Source organism: Muscardinus avellanarius (genome assembly GCF_963383645.1).
Source record: "Muscardinus avellanarius genome assembly, chromosome: 8".
In the NCBI taxonomy this organism is placed as follows: domain Eukaryota; kingdom Metazoa; phylum Chordata; class Mammalia; order Rodentia; family Gliridae; genus Muscardinus; species Muscardinus avellanarius.
Genome location: NC_137794.1, coordinates 51,457,604 through 51,480,668, shown reverse-complemented (window position 1 = coordinate 51,480,668; position 23,065 = coordinate 51,457,604). Strand labels below are relative to the sequence as shown.

At 41.3% G+C, this 23,065-nt stretch overlaps 1 protein-coding gene across 8 annotated transcripts in view; it reads right to left on the bottom strand.

The window, feature by feature from the left end:
- Window positions 1–23,065, bottom strand: part of KLHL32 (kelch like family member 32) — a gene marked incomplete at both ends in the record, with an annotated part of 159,244 nt that overhangs the window by 102,099 nt on the left and 34,080 nt on the right. For 6 of the 8 annotated variants that reach the window (XM_080700372.1, XM_080700377.1, XM_080700376.1 and 3 more), the window contains one exon: window positions 6,020–6,127. The exons of the other annotated variants lie outside the window; for them this stretch is intronic. In XM_080700372.1, the coding sequence (XP_080556498.1) occupies window positions 6,020–6,127 (108 nt within the window). The remainder of the gene's footprint in view (window positions 1–6,019; window positions 6,128–23,065) is intronic. 8 annotated transcript variants of the gene reach the window in all.

The window sequence follows — 23,065 nt, the reverse complement described above, 5'->3', positions numbered from 1 at the left end:
AATTCTTGGAGTATAAATTATACTCTGAATACATTCTGACCAGACAGCACAGACTGACTTAATGAGGGAGAAGACTGGCACGAAGCAGAGAAAATCGGCTGGTGCTGACCTTGCTGGACGGGAGAAAAGCCTCCTATGTGACTTAGCTTCATCTAGATCAACTGTTCTCCATACGGGCCTCGGCCCAAACAAGTTGCTGTTAGAACCTCAGCTGAGAAGAATAAGATGCTGGGGTTAGCTTCTAAATATCTCACTTTCACAACTAAGGATTGCGCTTGACTAAGCCTGTATTTATCATTTTTGAATACCAACCCCAACCCCCAAAGGTACTTATTGTATATGACATCCTGAGAAACCATAGAAATTCTAAGTAGCACATAGCACCCCAGGGCCAGAGGCAAGGTTTTTGTCTGTTAAGTTGGGCTAGCGCGTACTGTGAAACCAAAGTAATGAAACCCATGACTCTGAACATGCAATGACTTTACCCCAAATCAGGAAGCAGATTAACCTGTTGTTTGTTTCAATAATGCACTGATTAAAACAGAAAATCTCCCCAAAGGCAGATAACATGAGTTTTGTAAGATTCAAGAAAGCCAAAAGAAAAACCACGGATGGAATTTAAATGACCTCTATTTACTTCTCAAATTCTCTATCTTGACCCTGACTATGGACTTTGGCACAACTCTGATTAGAACAAAGATAAGACGAAAATGATCACTTTCAACAAAATAAAAAATTTTCTTCCTTAGAACGGTAGTTTTGGACTGTTTTCCATTGCCTGGGTCACAGTGAAGGTGGCTGGGGGCCTTTTATGCATCAGGATTCTGCAGAGGCTGCCAGGTGAAGGTTTCTGCAGTTAAAACATTTACACCATTGAATAGTCTTTTTTATTTTTATTTTTACTTTTTACATATAGCTTTATTGCTGAACTCGAGTCTCACATGATAATGTGAATCATGTTGACAATGGCATATATTCACACAGTACTTGGTGCCCCCCTCCCCGCTGCCCCTTTTCCCTCCTTCCCAATACTGAGTGTCCAGGTTAACAATGTTATATTCACATGAATCCACATATTTGAATATAGTTTTTCCATTAATTAACCTCAGCCTTTTTCCTCTCCTACCCTTCTTTTCTGGCTTTGCTGAGGTTTCCCCTCCATTATCTGGAATCCCTCTGGTATCCTTAATACTCCCTAGCTAGAACAAATTAGAGAAAACCTGTGTCCCTTCTCTATCTATGCTTGGCTAATCTCACCATCAGAATTAGGGAAGAATTTCCTTTACTTTTCAATTTCTATTTGTCTAACTAGTGAATAGTTTTACATAACTGTGATAATGGCTAAAATGAATTTTTTTTTTATGCTGGGGATTGAACCCAGAGGCAGTCTACCTCTGAGCTATACCCCTAGGCTTATATTTTATTCTTTATTTTGAAGCAGTGTTATCACTAAGTTGCAGAATGCCTCACTAAGTAGCTGAGGCTGTTTGTAAACCTGTGATCTTCCTGTCTCAGCCTCCCAAGTACTGGGATTATTACAAGCATGTGCCATTATGCTGTAGGGGTGCTGGAAAGCAGGCTGGAAGAAGCACTTTCCCCCCAGTATGAGAAGTTAACTAGAGAAGTCTTCTTCCATATTAGGATTAGAAATAAGGTATTAAAATATAGAGTTAAGATATAGAAGTAAGGTAGGATTGGAAATAGAATGAAGATCCATAAGCCCAGCTGCCCAGGTTGCAGGATTCAAGGACGAGGGTAGGGGACCCACAAGGTCAAAGCTTCTAATCTCCAGCTTGCTGGCCAAGGTCTTTGTAAATGGGACCCCATCCCCATATCTCTGAGCTAGATCAGCAAACAAGGCCAGGCTAATCTGCTCTGCAGGCTGATTCTTCAGTGCAGAGATAAGCCTGGCCCAGCCAAGGTGGGTGGGAAAGGCAGCCCTAGGGAACAAACACATACCAATATGGAGATAAGCAGTCCTTAGCAGGCTCTGACATGTGTGGATGCATGTTTTAAAATTATTGGTTGTACTTGTTTGTCCTTGTATCTGATTGGTTGTATTCTAAGGTTGGCGGGCTCAAACTTTTGGCGGGCTCTGAAGTGTGTAACCACTCCCTCGTGTGTAACCACTCCCTCCTAGGGTTATAAAATTCAGAGCGTGGAGTGGGAGGGGTCGAAATTCGACCCCTGGCTAGCCGGGACAGAGCTGCAGCACAATAAACCTCGCTTGCATTTTACATCTCTTGTGAGTCCTTCAATATTTGGGTTGGTGGGTGATTCTCGGACCCTTCAATGCCTGGCTAAAAAAATTTTTTTCACTTAACTGATGATCACACTTTTCTAGGTTTCCAAAAGGCTTTAAATTGTGAATAGTAGCCGGGAGTAGTGGCACACACTTGTAATTCCAGTACTTAGGAGGCTGAGACAGGAGGATCGTGCAGGTTCAAAGCTAGCCTCAGCTACTTAGTGAGGCTCTCAGCAACTTAGTGAGACCCTGTTTCCAAATAAAATATAAAAATAGGTCTAGGAGTGTAGTCCAGAGGTTGAAGGCCCCTGGGTTTCATCCTCAGTACTACAAAAAAATATGAAAAGTAAAAGTTATACAATATTTCTTTGTGAAGATGGTACTGGTGCATTTTCTGCATCAGAGAAAGTTATTTAGGACAGGTGCTTCGAAACAGATGGGTCTTTCTATGAGTATGGTATTGACAAGCGCTGGCGTTATTGGCTAGTGAAGAGAAAGGCAAGCAAATATGAATGCCAAAGACTTTTTCTTCTTCAGATGGCAACATAGCTGGATGGCTGACAAGGTTAGCAATATCTGGAAGTGTGAATTTCTTTATTTCTTCTTTTTCTTTTCTTTTTTCTTTTTTGGTGGTACTGGGGATTGAACCCAGGGGCATTCTACATCTGAGCTATACCCCCAGCCTCATTTTATTTTTATTTTTGAAAGAGGGGTCTCTCCAGGTTGATGAGAGTCTCACTACTTGCTGAGGCTATCCTTAAAACTCTCCTCCTGTCCCAAGTACTGGGATTACAAGCGTGCACCACCATGCCTGGCTGGAAGTGTGGAATTTGAAAGATTACAAATGTCACTGTCATTTGGTGCACAATTTTTTTTGTCCTGGATTTCTAGAATCTATCAAACTACAAAGGAAGGAAGAGGAGAAGACCAGTTTTCTAGAAAATAAGAGGAAGCTAACTAGGTTTAAACTCCTGCTCCACTATACATAAGGTATTTAACACAGTCCTTGGCAGACTATCTTCCTTGACGTTATCATTGCCAAAGTGCTAAACAATACACTTCACTGTAGTTTTCAGTTCTATTTTGTTTCCATCTGGTACTAAGCTACTTAAGTTCCTAAAGACTCATTACAAGGCCTTTGGGAGTTAGATTCCTTCCAGCTTCCAAGTAGGTTCTTCTCTATAAAGACACTCAGTGTTAGCCATCCTCACTCCCTGGTATGTTTGCTCTTGTGTGGCTGACCCCTTGCCTAGTTTGGACTGAGATTCCTCATTCCAGGCACCATCTCCATCAGTTTTTCCCCCCTCTTTTCTTCCTCATGTCTCTTCTACTCAGGGTAGGCCTGAAATATGAATGAATTATTGTTTGGCATTGAAAAGTAAGGAAAGTGATGGAGGTCAGGGTTCTAGAATGAGTCCCTTGCCCACCAGGCTCAGTGGCAGTTTGTGTTTTCTTAGATTCATTTTGTTCTCCCTGAGAAAGATCTGTCCATGCCGGGCGTGGTGGCGCACACTTGTAATCCCCATGCTTGGAAGGCTGAGACAGGAGGATCAGGCAGGTTCGAAGCCAGCCTCAGCTGGCTTAAGAGACCCTGTTTCCAAATAAAATATAAAATAGGTCTTGGAGTGTATCCCAGAGGTAGAAGGCCCCTGGATTCTATCTCCAGTACCACCAAAAAAAAAAAAAAAAAAAAAAGAAAGAAAGAAAGAAAAAAAAAATCTGTCTATTGACAGTTCATATCACACCATTTGTTTCTGATCTAGTTCCCAAAACAGGACCAGTGAAAAGGAGCATCCTGGTCCCTGGGCCTACTGTAGTCACAGAATCTGTGTATGGCCATGCAAGGACATGCACAAGGGCGGCGATGCATCCTACGCTTTGCTCGCACAGTGGCACTAGCAGGTTGTACCAGAGGAGGATGCATCTCTAATGACTGCAAAGATGAGATGTGTGCCTGGGCAGTCCTGTGTCTGTTGCTTTATAAAATGCATGCATCTTCAGATGTGTTAGCATTAGGGAAAAAATTTTGTCCTTTGTTTCAAATTTCCTGGATAAAATCTGTAGGGCAATTTTAAGAAGGCTATACTTTAGAACGGTGTGTAGGAGGAACACACACACAGTGTTACACTTTGCGGTACTCATTCATCACTCCCACACTACATTTCCAGCTTCTCTCCAAGACAGCAACGATTTTCAGATACCTAAAATACTTATATTTTATACTATGCTTACGATAGCTGACTAATGTTATCATCAACTGTCAGTAGACCTATCTACTGGTAGATAAATTCAATGTTAACCCTGCATTTTTACAAATATATTTATGATGATCTTATGGCTAAAGAACATAGATCATCAAATATCCACAATAGTCAATAGCAAATAAGAAATTGAAGAACTGCACCTTCATTCATGCTTCCTCATTCCAAATCCTTTGCTTAATGTTAATTTCAGTTCCACCTGAGGCAAAGCAGCTGTGCACATTTCCCGAGTGGACTGCAATGCCACTGCTTTGCTATCATCTATGTCCCAGTTTCAAAGGGAAAATAGATTTATTGTAAAGTCATTTTGATGTTTAAGAAACCAACACCCATGAATATTATCTAAGAAAGACCAGCTTTCTATTCTATAGCATACAAATCATGTAGAGGGTACTAGTGGGAGAGCTCCTCACCTCAAGGATCAAAGGTAGAAGATACTGAAGACAAGTCGCATGAATTGCAATTAAAGAACAGCGTTTTACAAAAGGAGATGAACATTCGATATGCACCTGGATCGATTTGTATAGTTCTCAAATGTAAATGGATGTCCTCTAGAGATCCTTGTAAATCTTAATCACATTAGTGATGAACAAATTCAGATTTCAAACGATCGCATCTGCCTTAAAGCATAGATCTCCTAACTTATTTGGCTTAAGGCTCTCTTTTTAGGGGGTAAGAAAGCAAAGAAAAGAAAGAAAAAAAAATTCACTTTAGCACATACGATGGTACTGCCCACTTTGGGAACCTTTGTGTTAGACATTGACTTTGAGAGAAGAGGACAGGGTACTAAGATGCTGGACATAATTTTGTGAGGCTTTAGAATGGTTTTGGTCTTTCTTTTTCTTTCTTTCTTTTTTTTTCAGCGCTAAGGATCAAATGCAGGACCTTATCATGCATGCTAAGCAAACATTCTACCACTGAGCCATATCTGCAACTCTGTCTTGTTTTTAAGTAAAGCTGTGATAGAAACACTGAGTTTAAGTGATAACAATAAGAATCCAAGCTACCATGCAAATTCTTCTCCTTGTGATAATTCTTCAGGATAGTTTAAAGATTAAAATAGTGAGCATGGCTTTAAGATTAAAACAGTATGTTCACTGGGTGTAATTCCAGTACTTGGGAAGCTGAGGCAGGAGGATCACAGGTTCAAGGAGAATCTCAGCAAGCTAGCAAGGCCCTGTTTCAAAATAAAAAATAAAATAGGGCTGGGGTGTAGCTTTGATGTAGAATACCCCTGTGTTCAATCCTTAGTACCAAAACAAAACAAATAACCCAAATGCCCCACTATTTTCACTGGATCATATTAAAAATACAATTAATCATCTTTCCATCACTTTAGTTATGAAATAGGTAAAACAGTTACAAAGTAGATAATGACACTTTTAACATCAAAATGAATAATAAGGAATATAACTACATTTTATATTTTCAGGAAAATCTCCTCTACTTATGTGTAGTTAAAATGCAAAGCGTCTGGATCCATTTGGTGCCATACCTGTCCTGTGTGACATACCTGTCCTGTGTATGCGAACTCCAAAGCCTGCTTCAAACCAACACTGGTCACACCATGTAAGTTCACCTCGTCAGCTCCACTCTCCACCATACAAAGACTGAACATTGCCTGAGGTGTGGAAAGAAAGAAAGAGAGACAGAATTATGGGAGTTAAAAAAGCCAGGGATGAAGAAAATGTCCCAAAGAGGCTACAAAAAAAGGGTTTTCAAGTTAAAGACTGATTTTAATGTCAGAAATATTTCCACAAGTTTCATTCATTCAAGTCACTGCAAATCCTTTTGATCTAACAGAGTAGCAATGCACAAGGTACCACATCCCTCACATGTAAAGTAAGTACATCACTTAAGGTGACTATATTTAGACTCACTGAACTCATTCTTTTTGCCCCAGGGTCTCACTACTGCCAAGTCATGTGCAGCAGTACTGAACATCCTGGCCAAGTGGACACGAAAAGTTGCACTTTTATCTCTGGACTTCTTTGCCTTTATGATCCAACAATTCTACCTCTGGGTATATATCATATTCCCTTACCCATGTTTGTTTTTTTTTTTTTTGCGGGTCTGGGAATGGGACCAAGAGGCATTAGACCTCCAAGTACACCCCTTGCCCTATTTTTTAATTCATTACTTTGAAACAGGGTCTCACTGAATTGCAGAGGGCCTCACTAAGTAGCTGAGGCTGTCCATGAACAGCGATCCTCCGGTCTCAGCCTCCCGAATGCTAGGATTACAAGCGTGCGCCACCACGCCCGGCTTACCTATGGTTTTGATATTTGCAGTTTTCAGTGACCAAAGGTCAACCACAACTAGACAAGATTAAATGAAAAATTCCAAAAATAAACCATTTATAAGTTTTAAACTGTGTGTGGTTCTGAGTAGCATGATGGCATTTTTCAGTGTCCTTCTCTGTCCCACCCAGGACATGAGTGGCCCCTTTCTCCAGTGTATTCATGCCATATATACTACTTACACATTAATCAGTTAGTAGCTATTTACCGTATTGACAGGTCGCACAGTACTTTTGTTCAAGTGACCCTTGAATACAGCCTGCTGCTGAGTCACAATGCCTGGGTCATTCATTTCACCTCATCACCAAGGCATTGTCATCTCATGTCACCATGAGACGGGTGAGGACAGAGACCACATGCACATTGCATTAATTAAGAGTATATTGATATAGTTCTTCTGTATTATATTAGTTATTTTTATTAACCTGTTATTTTATTTAATTTATAAATTAAACTTTATCATAGTTATATATGCTATATATAACTATATATATAATTGACTATATATATATAACTATATATATGACAAATATATTGGTACTATCTGTGATTTCAGGTATTAACTAGAGGTGTTGGAACACATTCCCCTCTACTAAGGGGAGACTAATTTACATACATATAAAATAAAATCAGTATCCTAAAGAGGTATTTGCACATAAATGTTCATTACAACATTATTCATAATAGCTTGAGATACAAAGACAACTTAAATATTCACCAGAAGAGTGGTTAAAAAAACTGTGGAAAGATAGAATATATATATATATATATATATATATATATATATATATATACACACACACACGCATATATAAAAAGAAAAGTTATTCAATCTTAGAAAAAAAGAAAATTATTGCATTTGTGACAATAGGGGGTACCTGGAGAACATTATATTAAGTAAAATGAGCCAGACACAGAAAGACAAATATTGAATGACCTCACTCATGCATGGAATCTATAATGGTCAAACTCAGGTGCACAGGGAAGAATGATGCTTGCCATGGGATGTAAGAGGAAATGGGGATGACAGTCAAAGAGCATAAAGTTTTAGTTTTGCAGATGAATAAATTGTGGCGATCTATGGTACAACAATTTGACTGTACTAACAAGACTGTATTGAATACCTAACATTTGCTAAGAAAGGAAAATTGCTAACACTTGCTAAGAGAGTAAATTTTCTCAAGGGGAAAAAGAGAAGGAAAAGAAAATGGTAACTCTATGAGGTGATGAATATGTTAACTAGTATAAGTGTGATTATTTCATGATATATGATATAGTATATAGAAGACAACTCCAAGTTGTACACTTGAAATATATATATATATATAATTAAAATATATATATTTTAATATATATATAATTTTATTGGTCAATTATATATCAATAAAGCTAAAAAGAAAGAACTTTGGATCCTGAGCATGATGGGTCAAGGTGAATAAAACCAAAATTGTAAGTAAATAGTAAATAGTTCTGGGTTTAGATACTACACAATAACTTTGAGCAAGCACTTCCTGTTTCTGTGTTAGCATTCTTATCTACGAAATGGGGCCAAACATTTTACCCTCTTCATGAACTTGCTTGAGGATTATATGATAGTAGGTATAAATTATTCATGATAGTACATATAAATTATTTAATACAGTGCCTGACATATGGCAAGTTCTTAGTAAAACTTATAGCTTCCTTTAAGAGGAAGAAAATGAAATCAAGTTTCTTTTATATGTTCCCTGGTTAGGTGGAAAATTAAATGTAGCTATAGAGGAAAAAATGCTAATAGGAGTTGAATGTATTCGATTTAAAAATGAAAAAGGTACATGTCACAATTAAAAAAAATCCTCCATTGTGTGTAATTCTGAGTTTGTTTCTAGACTTCTTATAACTACTTAGAAAAGATAATGAAGGAGATTTCTGCTATTTTCAGTGTCTGCTTTTTATTATAGGTTTGGATAAGTTGTCAATATTCCCCACACCAATTTAGTTTTTCAAATCTTCAATTTGTTGTTGCACCTGCTATAGGGACCAGCTGTGCCCTATCACCCTATACACAAAGCCGGACAGAAATGGCTCAAATTGCAGAATGATCAGAGTTAATAAAATGAAAAAAACCTTCTTGAGAACAAAGGTTACAAAGCAGAACAGGCTTTCCAGCGAGTTCTAAAAACCTGCTTTACTAGGTTCTTCAAAAGTAACCAGTGTAATACTGTTATAGAGTATGAATTTCTGTCCAGGGGGTGGCAAATCAATGAACTTGAAGCCTGGCTTAGCGGAGCTGGGGAGAAGACAATTTCTAAAGTAAGGTTCATCTGTATTTGCACGTATCTGTATAAGAACTGGTAATTGTTTTACACCAATATAATTAGCTTTTCTATAATTGTTGTGGGCTATGATTACAGAGAAGGAAAAAAAGAGACTCAATTTTATCTTCTTTAATAAGTATGATTTAGCTGGGCATGGTGGTGCATGCTTGTATTCCCAGTACTTAGGAGGCTGAGACAGGAGGATCACAGGTTCAAAGCCAGCCTCAGCAGCTTGGTGAGGCCCTTCACAAATTAGTGAGACCTTGTTTCCAAATAAAACATAAAAAAAATAGGTCTGTGGGTATAGCCCGGAGGTAGAAGTTCCCTGGGTTTTGTCCCCAGTACCACCAAAAAGAAAAAAAAAATTAATAAGAATGATTTAGATCATCATAATAAATATACACTACTTATGTATTTCAAATGGCTGCCTTTTGAAATGTTTTACATTTAATGTTTAGAACTATACAAGAAGACACATCTGATTAAGATCCTGGTTCTGTATCCTACTAGTTAGATGGACAGTTTACTTTGAACATGTGATCTCTGGCTAATTTGTTAACTTTTCTGAGCCTTAGTCTCCCTTTTTTTGTGAAATAGTTAGAGTACTAACTTCACAGAGTTTTATTGTGGTTTATATACATGATTCCCTTTTATTCCAACTCAAGTAAGAGCTGAGAAACAGTCCCCTACACCCAACCACTATCTGAATTCATTCCTTTCAAGTATTTTCCCAATGACAAGCTCACTCAGAATTCCTCTTGTTGCCTATAGGACTTCACTTTATGCCACATATTTCTACAACCCCCACCTTATGGAATGACCACACCATAAAACCAATTATCACCATTTCTACAAACACAGAACTTCCATTTTGACATCACAGCATATTTTTTAAAAAATTTAATATTATAAATTTAATGTTTATCATAACATTTTAAAATTCAACAGTTAATTTAAAGACAAAATATGAAACTACTACAGCAAGGTCAATTAACGTGGATTTAATATAGGCAAAATATGAAAACTTCCTTAATATACCACCAAATTAAAGAAAACCTGGCCATTCAGTCCAGTGAGATGCCAACTGCCTGGAGCTTGAGAAACAATGACTAGAGACCTGCTGGATGGTCAGGGGAGGGCAAGGCCTCAATTACTAATGAAATGAGGGGATTAGACTGAGAGTGCCATATGTTACATCAAATGTCTCAAAAGGGAAACCATAGGCTCCATGAAGTCAAGTACCACACCTTCTTTACTTACTGTGGTGCCCCTAGACCCTAGCACTGCATGCCTATAATGAATCAATGAATAACCCAACATACTCTTCAAGAACATGTCCTGCTACTGTACAGTGTCATAAGCAAAATAATTCATTCTACATTTAAAAAAAGCATTTCTGCTGGGCATGGTGGCTCCTGCCTGTAATTCCAATATTTGGGAGGCTGACACAAGACGGTCATAGTTTTGAGGACAGCCAGCCTCAGCAACTTAGTAAGGCCTTCTACAACTCAGTGAGACCCTGTTTCAAAATAAAAAATAGGGATGGAGGTGAAGATCAGAGGCAGAATGTCCCTGGATTCAATCCCCAGTACTAACACACACACACACACACACACACACACACACACACACACACACACTCAAGCATTTCTGCATGTGAGGTCTTTCAGATACTGGAATATAAAAATTATAATTAAAGAGAAAGAGCATTTACTATAAACAAACACTTTGGAAACACAAGTGAGTTCAAAGCCTAGACATTTAGAAGAAAAAAAAGAACATATGGCCATTTCCTCTATCAAGCCACAACATTCTGCCAAAGCCTGGGATAAGGTTCTGCTTAGATAAATGAAAGCTTAGCACAGACTTGCTTGGCTCGCACCATTTCGTCTCTGGGAGAGCCTTGGGCAGGCTGAGATTTACAGTTGCCACAGCTTACTCTTTGCTATGACACCACAAATCTTTCTAATTGAAAACCCATTTTGTGAGAATACAGTCCATGTATGTGCTGACCACAGAGGGAGTAGTGGATTTATGATGCGCCATTCCTTCTTTATTTCCCACGAAAGTGACAGAAATCGAGTCCTAAATTCACAGAACATGAATTAAAATTTTTTTTTTGGATCATGCTAGTTGTCATGCTGTTACAAGATGAGCTACAACCACATTTAAGTGATTATATTAGGTCACAAAACTGACCAATAGAAATCCTGCCACATCTTCAACAATATGTAAAATGTCAGAAGAGAGATATCTTTAAGCCCTCAAATTTGCTGAAATGTCATATCTCTACCTGGTAAATTATGTGCAACTTTGGTGCTAACACTGTACATGGGCAAGGTGTATGATGAATTTCCATTCTATCAGGAATCCAAATAGTTTTACTTTTTATATCTTTATTGGTGCATTATAGTCTCACATCATAATGTAGTTCAAGGGACAGTGACACACGTGTACACAGCACTTGGTGGGCTTTTAGCACCATTCCCCCTTCCCCATACAGGATCCTGAGACTGGCATCGGTATTCTCACATATGTGCAGCACATCAATGGAAATTATTCCTTCATTCATTCTACCCACGTCCCTTCCTGTAGACCACCTCTCTGGCTCCACTGGTGTTTCACCTCCATTTTCTTTCTTTTTTTTTTAATTTTTGAAGTCAGGATACTCTCTGCTATCCTTATTATGCCTTACTTTCCACATATGAGAGATAACACACAACCTTTAACTATCTGTGACTAAATAATCTCACTTAACACAATATTCTCCAGGCTCATCCATTTTCTTTCAAATGACACATTTTTTTCTTTATTTCGGAGTAGAATTCCATTGTGTGAACTGGGCATGGTGGCCCAAGCTTGTAATCTCATTACTTGGGAGGTTGAGACAGGAGGATTGCAGATTCATGGCCAGCCACAGCTACTTAGTGAAGCCTTCAGCAACTAAGTAAGACTCTGTTTCATAAGAAAAATGTATAAAAGGGGGTTTTATGTGTATCTCAGAAGCAGAATGCTCTTGGGTTCAGTCCCCAATACCAAAATAATTAATTGTGTTATATCCCATAATTTTATAATCTATTTATCTGTTGATGGACACCCAAGTTGGTTCCTTAATTTAGCTATTGTGAAATTGTGCTGCTATAAATATGGATATGCATATATTACTATAATATTCAGATTTCATTCCTTTTGGTAAGATACTCAAGAGTGGTATAACTGAATCATATGGTAGATCCATTTCTAATGTTCTGATTTGAAAGAAGTGGGAAGAAACCCTTACCTTTTATGACTGCTAGAAAGTTCAATGAGAGTAAACAGACCTTTTTAAGGAAGTCATCGTAAAGAGCAAGTTGCAATGGCTGCGGCAGGTCTGGCCTGATCTCTGGAATCTTCTATAAGTCAGTGTTATATAGTTAATGATGCTTACGATAGCCAAGAGGCATTACAGAGACTTGCTCTAAATTCTGCATCAACAGAGATTACATTTTGCTCAATTTAGTGTTAATGGTGATTGTACTTTATTGCATTTTGGTTAGATCTTACATACAGAATAGGTAATAAATTTCAGCTAATGAGACTATTCAGATAACTTCAATAGCCCCATTCTATTAAGGAGAGAAGGGTCCAACAACAGTTGAATGGGACAATTTACCTCCTTTATCTCATAAATGCAAAAGTTACTCAATACAACTGCAGAGCTTAATGGGCTGAAAGAGTGAGGATGTTTTGTTGATGGAGTTTTTCCCCCTATATGTTTATAAATGTTTTCAGTATTATTCTCAAACAGTATAGTAATACTTTCAAAGAATAAAATATCACAGGACAAACTAAAACAGTACTATAAATATAATTATTCAGCAAAATTTAATATCACTTTTGATAAAATACCAACTTTCCCTCCCTTTACAAAAAAATCTGCCTTATAGGCTGAAAATTGTACTCTATAAACTGGTTTTCATAAAAATTTTAAATGTGTAGCTTGTTTATTCAAAGGACTAGCTGCATTTCATAGCTTTGCTTTGCAAACAGTTGCTTCCTAATTAACTTCCTGGTGAAAATGAGCCTTCAACACAAGTACCATTATGGCTTAATCCTTAGTCTCTTTAGAATTCTCCTTCTTTTCAATGTGGCCCTGTTTCCACTACTGGGTCTTCTGTGGAGAAAGGAATGGATGGAGGAAAAAGAACAAGTGTCAAGTTGGTTTTTTCTTAGCAAAATTTAAGGTAAATGTGAAGGCCCAAAGCTGTTACCTTCTAGTCTGTTGACCATCACTTGAATATTAGAGCTTGCTACTTTACTGCCCACCATATAACAGAGTCCATTCTTTTATCTGCCATAAACATGTCCTTTTTAGATATTTAGGAATGGCACTTTTATTCTTCCTTATTTAATATATTCGATAGGCCTATGGAATAGGTCTTTCCTGGTAGAAACCTTTAGGTCTCTCCTTGTATGGTAAAATCTCCAATGTATGGTATAATCTCCTTGTATGGTACAATCTCCAATGGTACAATCTGACTTTCAAAAACTTTTAAGAGTGCCCTGACCAAGAAAGAGTCTGGGTTTCCTGCATTTATTTTATTTTATTTTTTTTAAATTGGTGCATTATAATCATATATCATATTGGAATACAAGACCTAAGAGGATATACAAGCACACATCATCCAATTGGCCCTCATCCAGCCCCCATCCCATTCCCTCCCCCTCCCTCGATCCCATGCTTGTTTTGTGATTAACTTTCATACATTTTTTTATGTACCTCCTACGTTTTAAAGAGGCTCCATCCTCCCTATTCCACAGCCTCTGATTGGTCACCTTAGTTGCTTCAATATAGGGCCCTTTCTATAGCTCAACCTCTTCCTGTTGCCCCTTTCCTCCTAGTTATTGCTGATTAGGGGAAGCATCTGATTTTTATTTTCTGTGATATTTCTCTGTGCATGCCACGTTGCAAGTACCGATCCCACTCTTGACGGCCCCAGTAGTGGCCTGGCTACCCAGTGAACTGATCCAGACCTCGCTGGCTCAAGCAGCGGTCTTGCCTCATGGGAGGCCCCGATTCTGGTCTCACTGGCCCCGACACCAGCCTAACCTCTCAGCTGGCTCTGATCCCGGCCTCGGAGGCTCCAGTAGTGGCCTTGCCTCACAGCAGGCTCTGATGCCGGCCATTGGCCACAACACTGGCCTAACTCCTCGGCAGGCTCTGATCCCAGCCTTGGAGGCCCCAGCACCGGCCTAGCCTCTCAGCAGGCTCCAATCCAGCCTCGGAAGCCCCAGCACCAGCCTTGCCTCACGGCAGGCTCTGATGACGGCCTCGCTGGCCCCAGCACCAGTCTAACCCCTCAGCAGGCTCGGATCCCGGACTCGGAGGTCCCAGCACCAGCCTTGCCTCACAGCAGGCTCCGATGCTGGCCTTTGGCCCCAGCGCCAGCCTAACCCCTTGGCAGGCTCTTATCCCGGCCTCGGAGGCCCCAGTAGTGGCCTTGTCTCACAGCAGGCTCCAATCCCAGCCTCACTGGCCCCAGCATCGGCCTAACCCCTCGGCAGGCTCCGATCTCAGCTTCAAAGGCCCCAGTAGTGGCCTTGCCTCACGGCAGGCTCTGATGTCGGCCATTGGCCCCGGCACCGGCCTAACCCCTCGGCAGGCTCCCGTCACTGCCTCGAAGCTCCAGCACCAGCCTTGCCTCACAGCAGGCTCCGATCCCAGCCTTGCTGGCTCTGGCACCGGCCTAACCCCTCGGCAGGCTCCAATCCTGGCCTTGAAGGCCCCAGCACCGGCCTTGCCTCACAACAGGCTCTGATCCCGGCCTCACTGACCCCAGCACCGGCCTAACCCCTCGGCAGACTCCGATCCCAGCCTCGGAGGCTCTAGCACTGGCCTTGCCTCATGGCAGGCTCCAATCCCAGCTTTGCTGTGTCTGTCATCGGCCTCACCCCTCGGCAGGCTCCAATTCGAGCACCCTCTTCACCCAGCCATTTGTCCCACTTTCTCGAGGGTGCGTGGTGGTAATATTCTGCCTCTGGGGTTATTATTTCAAAGGTTCCAGGTGTAATGCATGAGATTTCTGCCTTCCCTGAGTACTGGCCACTGCCATTGCCACTGCCTCCACCATTTCAAATCTTTCCCAAGCTCTTTTTCTACTCTGAATGTTGTCCAGTGTTCCTAAGCATGTGTGACGGTAGCATTCGACATTTGGTGTAATTTTCCAAAAAAATAAGGTTGATAGGATCCGATTTCTGCTTCTCCTGAATACAAGTCTCCACTGCCATCGTGGAGACCACTTTCAATACTGCCTTTCTCCTTGGTCTCCGCTAAACTCTCTCCTTACAGGTGCTCTCCAAGATTCTTAACAATATAGAGAAACAGCAGTCCTCCTTCACGGGGAATTTTTCCATAAGTTCCAGTGCATTTGGATAAGTTTTGTCTGCATCTCCAGTATCCTGGCATCCGCCACGGCCTTCTTAACCCCTCTCCGATATTTTTCTTTTTTCTTTTTCTTTTCCTTTTTTTTCTCAGTAAGAGAAGACAGTATGTGTGGTTTGAGGAGGTAGTGGGGTCAGGCACTCAGTAGCACTGTGACTTGGCTCGGTTTCCCCATGGGTCCAGGTGCTCCGTACTACATCAGCCTAGGGCCCAGAGTCCTGTGACCCGGGCCCCAGCTGTTCTGGGGGTCCGGTGTGCCCTGCCCAACCCCTGCCCGGGACCCAGGGTCTTACTGGGCCCGGTTTCTCCAGTGGTCTGGTGTGCTATGCGTGGTCCGGCCCTGGGCCCAGAGTTCCACAACCCGGGCCCCAGCTGGCCTGCCCCATGTGACCCCTGCCCGTGACCCAGGGTCTTACTGGGCCCAGTTTCTCCAGGGGTCTGGTGTGTTATGTGTGGTCCAGCCCAGGGCCCATTGTTCCGTAACCCGGGCCCCAGCTGGCATGCCCTGCACGACCCCTGCCTGGGACCCAGGGTCTTACTGGACCTGGTTTCTCCAGGGGTCTGGTGTGCTATGCATGATCCAGCCCGGGGCCCAGAGTCCTGTGACCCGGGCCCCAGCTGGTGTGCCCCGCACGACCCCTGTCCGGGACCCAGGGTACTGGGCCCGGTTTCTCCAGGGGTCTGGCGTGCTATGCACAGTCTGGCCCGGGGTCTCCTGCATTTTGATAGCTGTCTTGAGACAGGATTTGTAGAGAATGCAACTACCAGGAACAGGTTAACATTTGCCTTGGAAAGGTCTAAGGGTCCTGGGAAGCCATTATTAGACTGATGGAATTGCTGAAAGCAGCCTGTTCTTACAAGGTAAACGTTCCTGTGTCTCTTGCCAGAACTACTCCCAAATATTCCTCTTGCCAAACATTGTCTCAAAGATCTTCTGGACATCTTCAGTGTTTATTACTAACAGCTATCTCAAAGACTTTCTGCAATTGTTCTGTAGCCAGCCCAGTTAGACTTTAACCTCTAGCCCTCACTGTATGTTAAACTTACCTCCAGGGCTCTGCATGCATGCAATAGCATCCTTTCCTCAACTTCCCCCCTCATCAATGAATAAAAGCTGTGGACCTGTGTCTGGTGAGGTCTTCGCCTAAGAGTGAGGTCCCTGGTCTGGCCCTCTCAATCTGTTCTGTATCTGCATCATTTTTTTTCCTCAGATATGCTGCTGGATGGTCACAAGTGGCTAGGAACAAGGACAGGGGAGAAGAAATGGAGGAAACCGAAGATAGATTAAAGATTTGTAAGTAGAGAGGGATTAGAATATCGTTGGAGCTGGGTGTGGTGGGGTGGCACATGCTTGTATTCCCAGTACTTGGGAGTCTAAGACAGGAGGACTGTGCAGATTCAAAACCAGCCCCAGCTACTTAGTGAGGCTCTCAGCAACTTAGTGAGACCTTGTTTCCAAATAAAATATAAAAGAGGTATGGAAGTGTAGCCCGAAGATAGAAATCCCCTGGGTTCCACCCCCAGTAGACCCCCCCCCCCACACACAAATGTCATCGGAACTTAGAAGGCTAGGATCATAAATGGGGCAAACTTTAAGAGCAGAGCAGAGAGAGTATTTAAGAATACTCCAACACCACCTAAAAGCATCAGGAGCCGCAGTCAGCAAGGATCAGCTGTTCAATTTATTCCAAGTGGTGCTAGAAGTAATTCTTGGTTTCCAGATAGAGGCACCCTAGATATAGAAATATGGGATAAAGTAGGTAAGAACCTATAAAGGGCAGAGCACAGAGGAAAAATGTCCCAGTGAAAATCATAGCCACTTGGGGCCTGGTCTGTAGGGCTTGGTTAGTCATAAATTCAGATACTGAGGAATCTTCTACCCGCAAATTGACACCGTTTTGCTGTCTCCACCTCCACCTACATGGCTGTCGCCATCTTCTTCAGCAGAACTTCCTTCAGAGGCTCCTGAGAAGCAAAGAAGGCAGCAGCTCCCCCTCCCCTGGTATGATAGCAGCCAGCATTGATGGGGGTGCTTAGGTAAGCAGCATTAGAGGGAAAGATTTTAACATATTCAGTGCATTTACAGGATGGTACTCATATCTATACCCCAGTAGATTAGGATGTGTATAAAGAGGTCAGAAAGCGTATTAGAGAAAATGGAACCTCTATCCCTAATATCAAAGGGTTGGTTAGGGCCTGAGAGACTTGCCTTTGCTGTAGGAAGGGGAATCACTGGGCTAGTCAATGATGCTCAAAATTTGACAAACATAAAACTTGTTAGCCGGGCATGGTAGCGCACATGTGTAATCCCAGTACTTGGGAAGCTGAGATAGGAGGATCCGGGTTTGTGGCCAGCCTCAGCTACTTAGTGATGCCCTCTGCAACCTAGTGAGACCCTGTTTCAAAATAAAGAATAAAAAAATTGGGCTGGGGGGGGGGGTAGCTGGGAGGTAGAATGCCCCTGGGTTCAATCCCCAGCACCACAAACAAAACAAAACAAAACAAAAACCTGTTGTCTACTTTGGGAAATGGGAGAGGGGCCCAGACCCTGAGCCTAAAACACAGTGGGGCCTGTTTGGGAGGTTTTCCATCCATAACCTTGCTACAACCATTGCTGCAGCTTGAGACTGCACTCTCATGGAAGGCACTTTCCTTATAAAATTCCTACTTCAGTGGACTTCTTCCTGCTGGGATGATGAAGATAATAATGATACAGTCTAGTCTAAATGCAAAAGGGGTTACTGTCATTCTGGGGCCACTGACAGTGATTATAAAGGAGAGAAACAAGTGTTAATGAGAGGAAAGAGAGTACATAGTATTGAAGCTGGCACAAAAATAACTCCTTAACCTACCCTATTGGGCTTTACATGCAGCTAAACAGGAGAGAGGAGAAAGTGCATTTGGCTCTACTGGTCAAAACTTTGCATTCTGGACCAAAAAAAAAAAAACAGCACAAGATCAGCCCACTAAAAATTTTTTTATAAATAAAAAGCACTATGGTTTTGGTAGTGTGCACAAGGGCTGATGTTACTATAATAAGTAAAGAACAATGGCCCCACACTTGACCTCTACAGGTGCCATCTTCCCAATTATCAGATATTGGAAAATGCAATCAGCTATGGCAAAGTACTGATACACTTGCTGTTCAGGGACCTGCATTCCAGACAGCTGCCTTACCACATTACGTGGCACCTATACACATCAATCTGTGGGGAAGAGATTTACTCTCCCAATGGGGAATACGTCTTAGAACACATTTTTCTAAGGGCCTCTGCCACTTCCCTGTTATCCTTAAAGTAGAAAACTGATACCCCTATATGGGAGAACTGTGGCCCCTTAGAGAAGAAAAACTGAAACAAGCCTATTTGCTTATTCAGGACCAATTACAAGTTGGTCCCATTAAACCCTCTCAGTAAGTTCTTGGAATTCTCCTATTTTTCATACTTAAAAAATCAGGAAAATGAAGATTGCTTCATGACATTAAAGCTTAATAGTGTTGGAGCCTATGGGGCACTTTCAGGCAGATTTCCCTGCCCCAGCTGTGATTCTTACAGACTGGTTTCTTATTGTCATGAATCTTTTTTTTTTTTAGGTAAAACATTTTTTTTTAGTAAATTTGTATTGGTGCATTGTAGTCATACATCTCAATGAGATAAAAAATACTTGTGGAGATATACATGCACACATCACCCAATAAGCCCCTACCCAATCTCTAACTCCTTCCCTCCCCCTCCCTCTTACCCATGCTTGGCTTCCTGATTGACTTTAATATGTTTAGGTAGGTGCATCATGTGCTTTAAAGAGTTTCCCTTATCTCCCACTTATCCCCTCAGATATGTCTCCTTCATTGCTCCTCTATAGGGTCTCTTCTTCATCTAGAGTTCCTCCTGTTACCCATTTCTCCCTAATATTTTGCACATTAAGAAAATCATCTGATTTCTTATTTTTTGTGACATTTTACTGTAAATGGCATAATTTTGTTCTCCTTTATGGCTGGGCAAAATTCCATTGTGCACAACATATCCCATAGTTTTGAAATCCACATTCATTGAAGGACATCTTGGCTGATTCCAGTTTGGCGATGGTGAACTTGCAGCTATGAACATGGTTGTTTATGCATTCATTTGGTACTTTGGTTTTCATTCTTTTTGGTAGATACCCAGAGGTGGTATTGCTGGATCATACGGTAAGTTCATTTTCCTTCTTCTGAGGATCTTCTATAGTGTTCTCCAAAGTGGTTGCACCAACTGGCAATCCCACCAACAATGTATTAGAGCTTCTATTTCTCCACACTTATTCCCACTTACAGAAAACCTGAAAGCCAGAAGGTGAGTAACTTTGACAGGATGATCCACTCACAACCAATTTTTTTTTTAAAATAGAGGTCACTTGGGTCTGGAAATCTGCTAAGAGATTAGGTGAGGCAGCAGCAGCTTCTATTGTGAGGGTGATCTGGCTGCGACATCTGTCACCCCATTGATCACAGGGTTGATTCAGCTGATTTGGCTGGCTAGGCAGGTTTCCCCTTCCTCCCTCACCATACAATGTTCATCCCTCCAGAAGCTGTGAGCTCAGTCAAAGAGGATGATCTTCCCCGAAAAGAGGAGGACAGGTCTTCAGTCAAGGGTATAGGAGTCGCTTCGCTCCCCTGCTAGAACCTCCAAACAAGCTTTCAATGTCATGAATCTTAAAATCAGTTTTTACCCTGTTAGCATGGTGATGGGGTTATGGATGTGTTTGGTTACAGGAACAACTTCACTGTCTGCCAGTATGGTGCAATAAACCCTACTATAGTAAAAAATCTGATTCCAAAAATGCTACAAATGGAACAGGAGGAACCCAGCTGCCAGGAGCTGCCCATGTTTACACTCCTGACAGCAGTTATGACACTTGGAAAATGACTAAGAAGCTGACTCAGCTGAGATGGTGATGGCTATGACTGGCCAAGCTCGCAGTTATAAGACATAATTCTTAGTGATGCTGGCAGGTATTGTCCACTCAGTAGTCCCTGGGGTAAATGCTGAGGTGCACTGGGTATTTGTAATGGAACCCCCTCATGGGGACCTGTTACAGGCATGACCCTCCATTATACATATTTAACAATGCAAACTCTTGGGCGGGAGGGGTAGAAATGCCAGAAGAAATTTCAACTGATGACCAATATTTACCCCAAAATTTGGTTCAGTAAAGTTTGTCTTTTTGGGCCCACACCATTTCCACTGTGCATGGGCCATAGCTCTTACTGCTTATAACCTAAAAGTTAGATGTGACTACATCTTAATCCCAATAAAAACAGGACTACTTTTCTTTCAATGGGCAGTTACCTACATGGTAACCGAAGTACAAATTTGTCTAGTCCACACATGCTACTGTGTGTAGTACGTCCTGACGTACATCCTGAAATTGCAGAATTTAATTTTGAAAGCTGTAGAAGATATCTGGGGAAAATAACTTGCATTCATGATTTTACTATCATGGATTTGGGCCTCACTCCTGGATTCACAATAGAAATAATCATATACTGTCAGTCTGTTCTAGTTAATCCTCAGATCTAAGTGTGTATAGTGACGATGCCATTACCCGGATGATGGAGGTCTGTCCCTACCTCAGCCTCAACTAGAGAGGGTGTCAAGGCAATCCACTACTAGTAGACTTGGCTCTGTCTCATAATTTAAAAAACTGGACTGCCAGCACCCAACATTCTTCCAGTACAACTAAATTACAATTTGATGGCTCAAATCTAAGTCATTCTGTATGAGTTTGTACACCATATCCTTATGTTTTCCTCAAGGGAGACCTTAACATTACTCAAAAATTAAACTCTCTGTTTCATATTACTAGTAATAGCTGTGCATACATGGCTTGCTTAAACACTCATATTAACTTTTCAGACTCAATTATGCTCTGTAAGCCTTATGCTTACATACCTGTAAATATGATAGCCAAATGGGAAGACTCAAAGGCCTTATCTTTTCCTATGGAGGTCTTTAATATCAGGACCAAACATTTTGTGGTCATTCTCATAGCTTTTATTGTGGCTCCCATCATTATTTTAGCAACAGCAGCTGCTGACACAGCAGCTATTGTTCAATCCACTCAAACTACCACCTATGTAAATAACACCATGAAAAATGTTACCATGGCACTTAATACTCAGCATATTACTGATAAAAAAATGTACTCCAGTCGGGCGTTGTAGTGCATGCTTGTAATCCCCGCACTTGGGAGGCTGAGACAAGAGGATCATGCAGGTTCAAAACCAGCCTCAGCTGGTTTAAGAGACCCTGTTTCCAAATTTAAAAAATATATAAAATAGGTCTGGGAGTACAGCCCAGAGGTAGAAGGCCCCTGGATTCCATCCCCAGTACCACCAAAAAAAAAAAAAAATGTACTCCAGATTATGACTTCTAGAAATAGCCAACACTTGATTAGGCGACCAGGTTGAAACTATAAAAACATGACAGGCTTTTGTCTGTGATTGGAGGTTTTCACACATTTGTGTGACTCCTCATCCTTGCAACAGTACACAACATACCTGGGAAAATATTTTTTAAAAACATTATTAGTGGCTAATTATGACAATATTACTTTTGACATAGCCCATCTTCATAGCCCAAGTTTAGAAACAGTATCAGCAATCCAGCAGCATGAATAAAGACACTGACTTGTTTGAACATTTATCAAAAAGATTACAGTGGCTTATCCCAGAATTTTGGCTTCACCCCACTTGCAGGACTCTAATTGGCATTTCTGTATTACTAATAATTGTTTTATGTTTGTTTTGCGCAGTCAGAAGATGCCTCTCCCAAACCTTAAATTGGCGGCAACATCTACATAGGGTTTAGCTGGTTGAATGACTTCTTAAAGAAAAAGAAAAGGGGAACTGTGTAGAACGTGACTGCCAGAAACAGGTTAACGTTTGCCTTGTAAAGGTCTAAGGGTTGTGGAAAGCCACGATTAGACTGATGAACTTGCTGAAAGCTGCCTCTTCCTCTAAGGTAAATGTTCCTGTGTCTCTTGCTGGCGCTACTCCCAAATCTCCTGTTTGTCAAACATTATCTCATGGATCTTATGCACACACTCAGTGGTTTTTATTACTAACCATGATCTCAAAAGACTTTCTGCTATTGTTATGTGGCCAGCCCAGTTAGACGTTAACCCCAAGCCCTTGCTATGTGTTTACTAGTTACACTTTACCTCCTGGGCTCTGCAATATATGCAGTTCATCCTTTCCTCAGCCTCCTCCCTCAACAATGAATGAAAGCTGTGGACCAGTGTCTGGTGGAGTCCTAAGAGTGAGGTCCCCTGCCCTGCCACTCTCAATCTCCTCTGTGTCTGTGTCAGTCTTTTCCCCTCAGGTGCGCTGTGGGATGGTAACAAACAAGAATCTGAGATTTTTCCAGAAGGAGTGACAAAATAGATATGATACAGAATCTGTGTGAATCTAGAAAATTAGATATACAGAAAGGACATTTTCTTAGAGAACAGGAATGTCAGAAAAGATCGGATGGGAATGAACCTACCATATTATCCAGCAATAC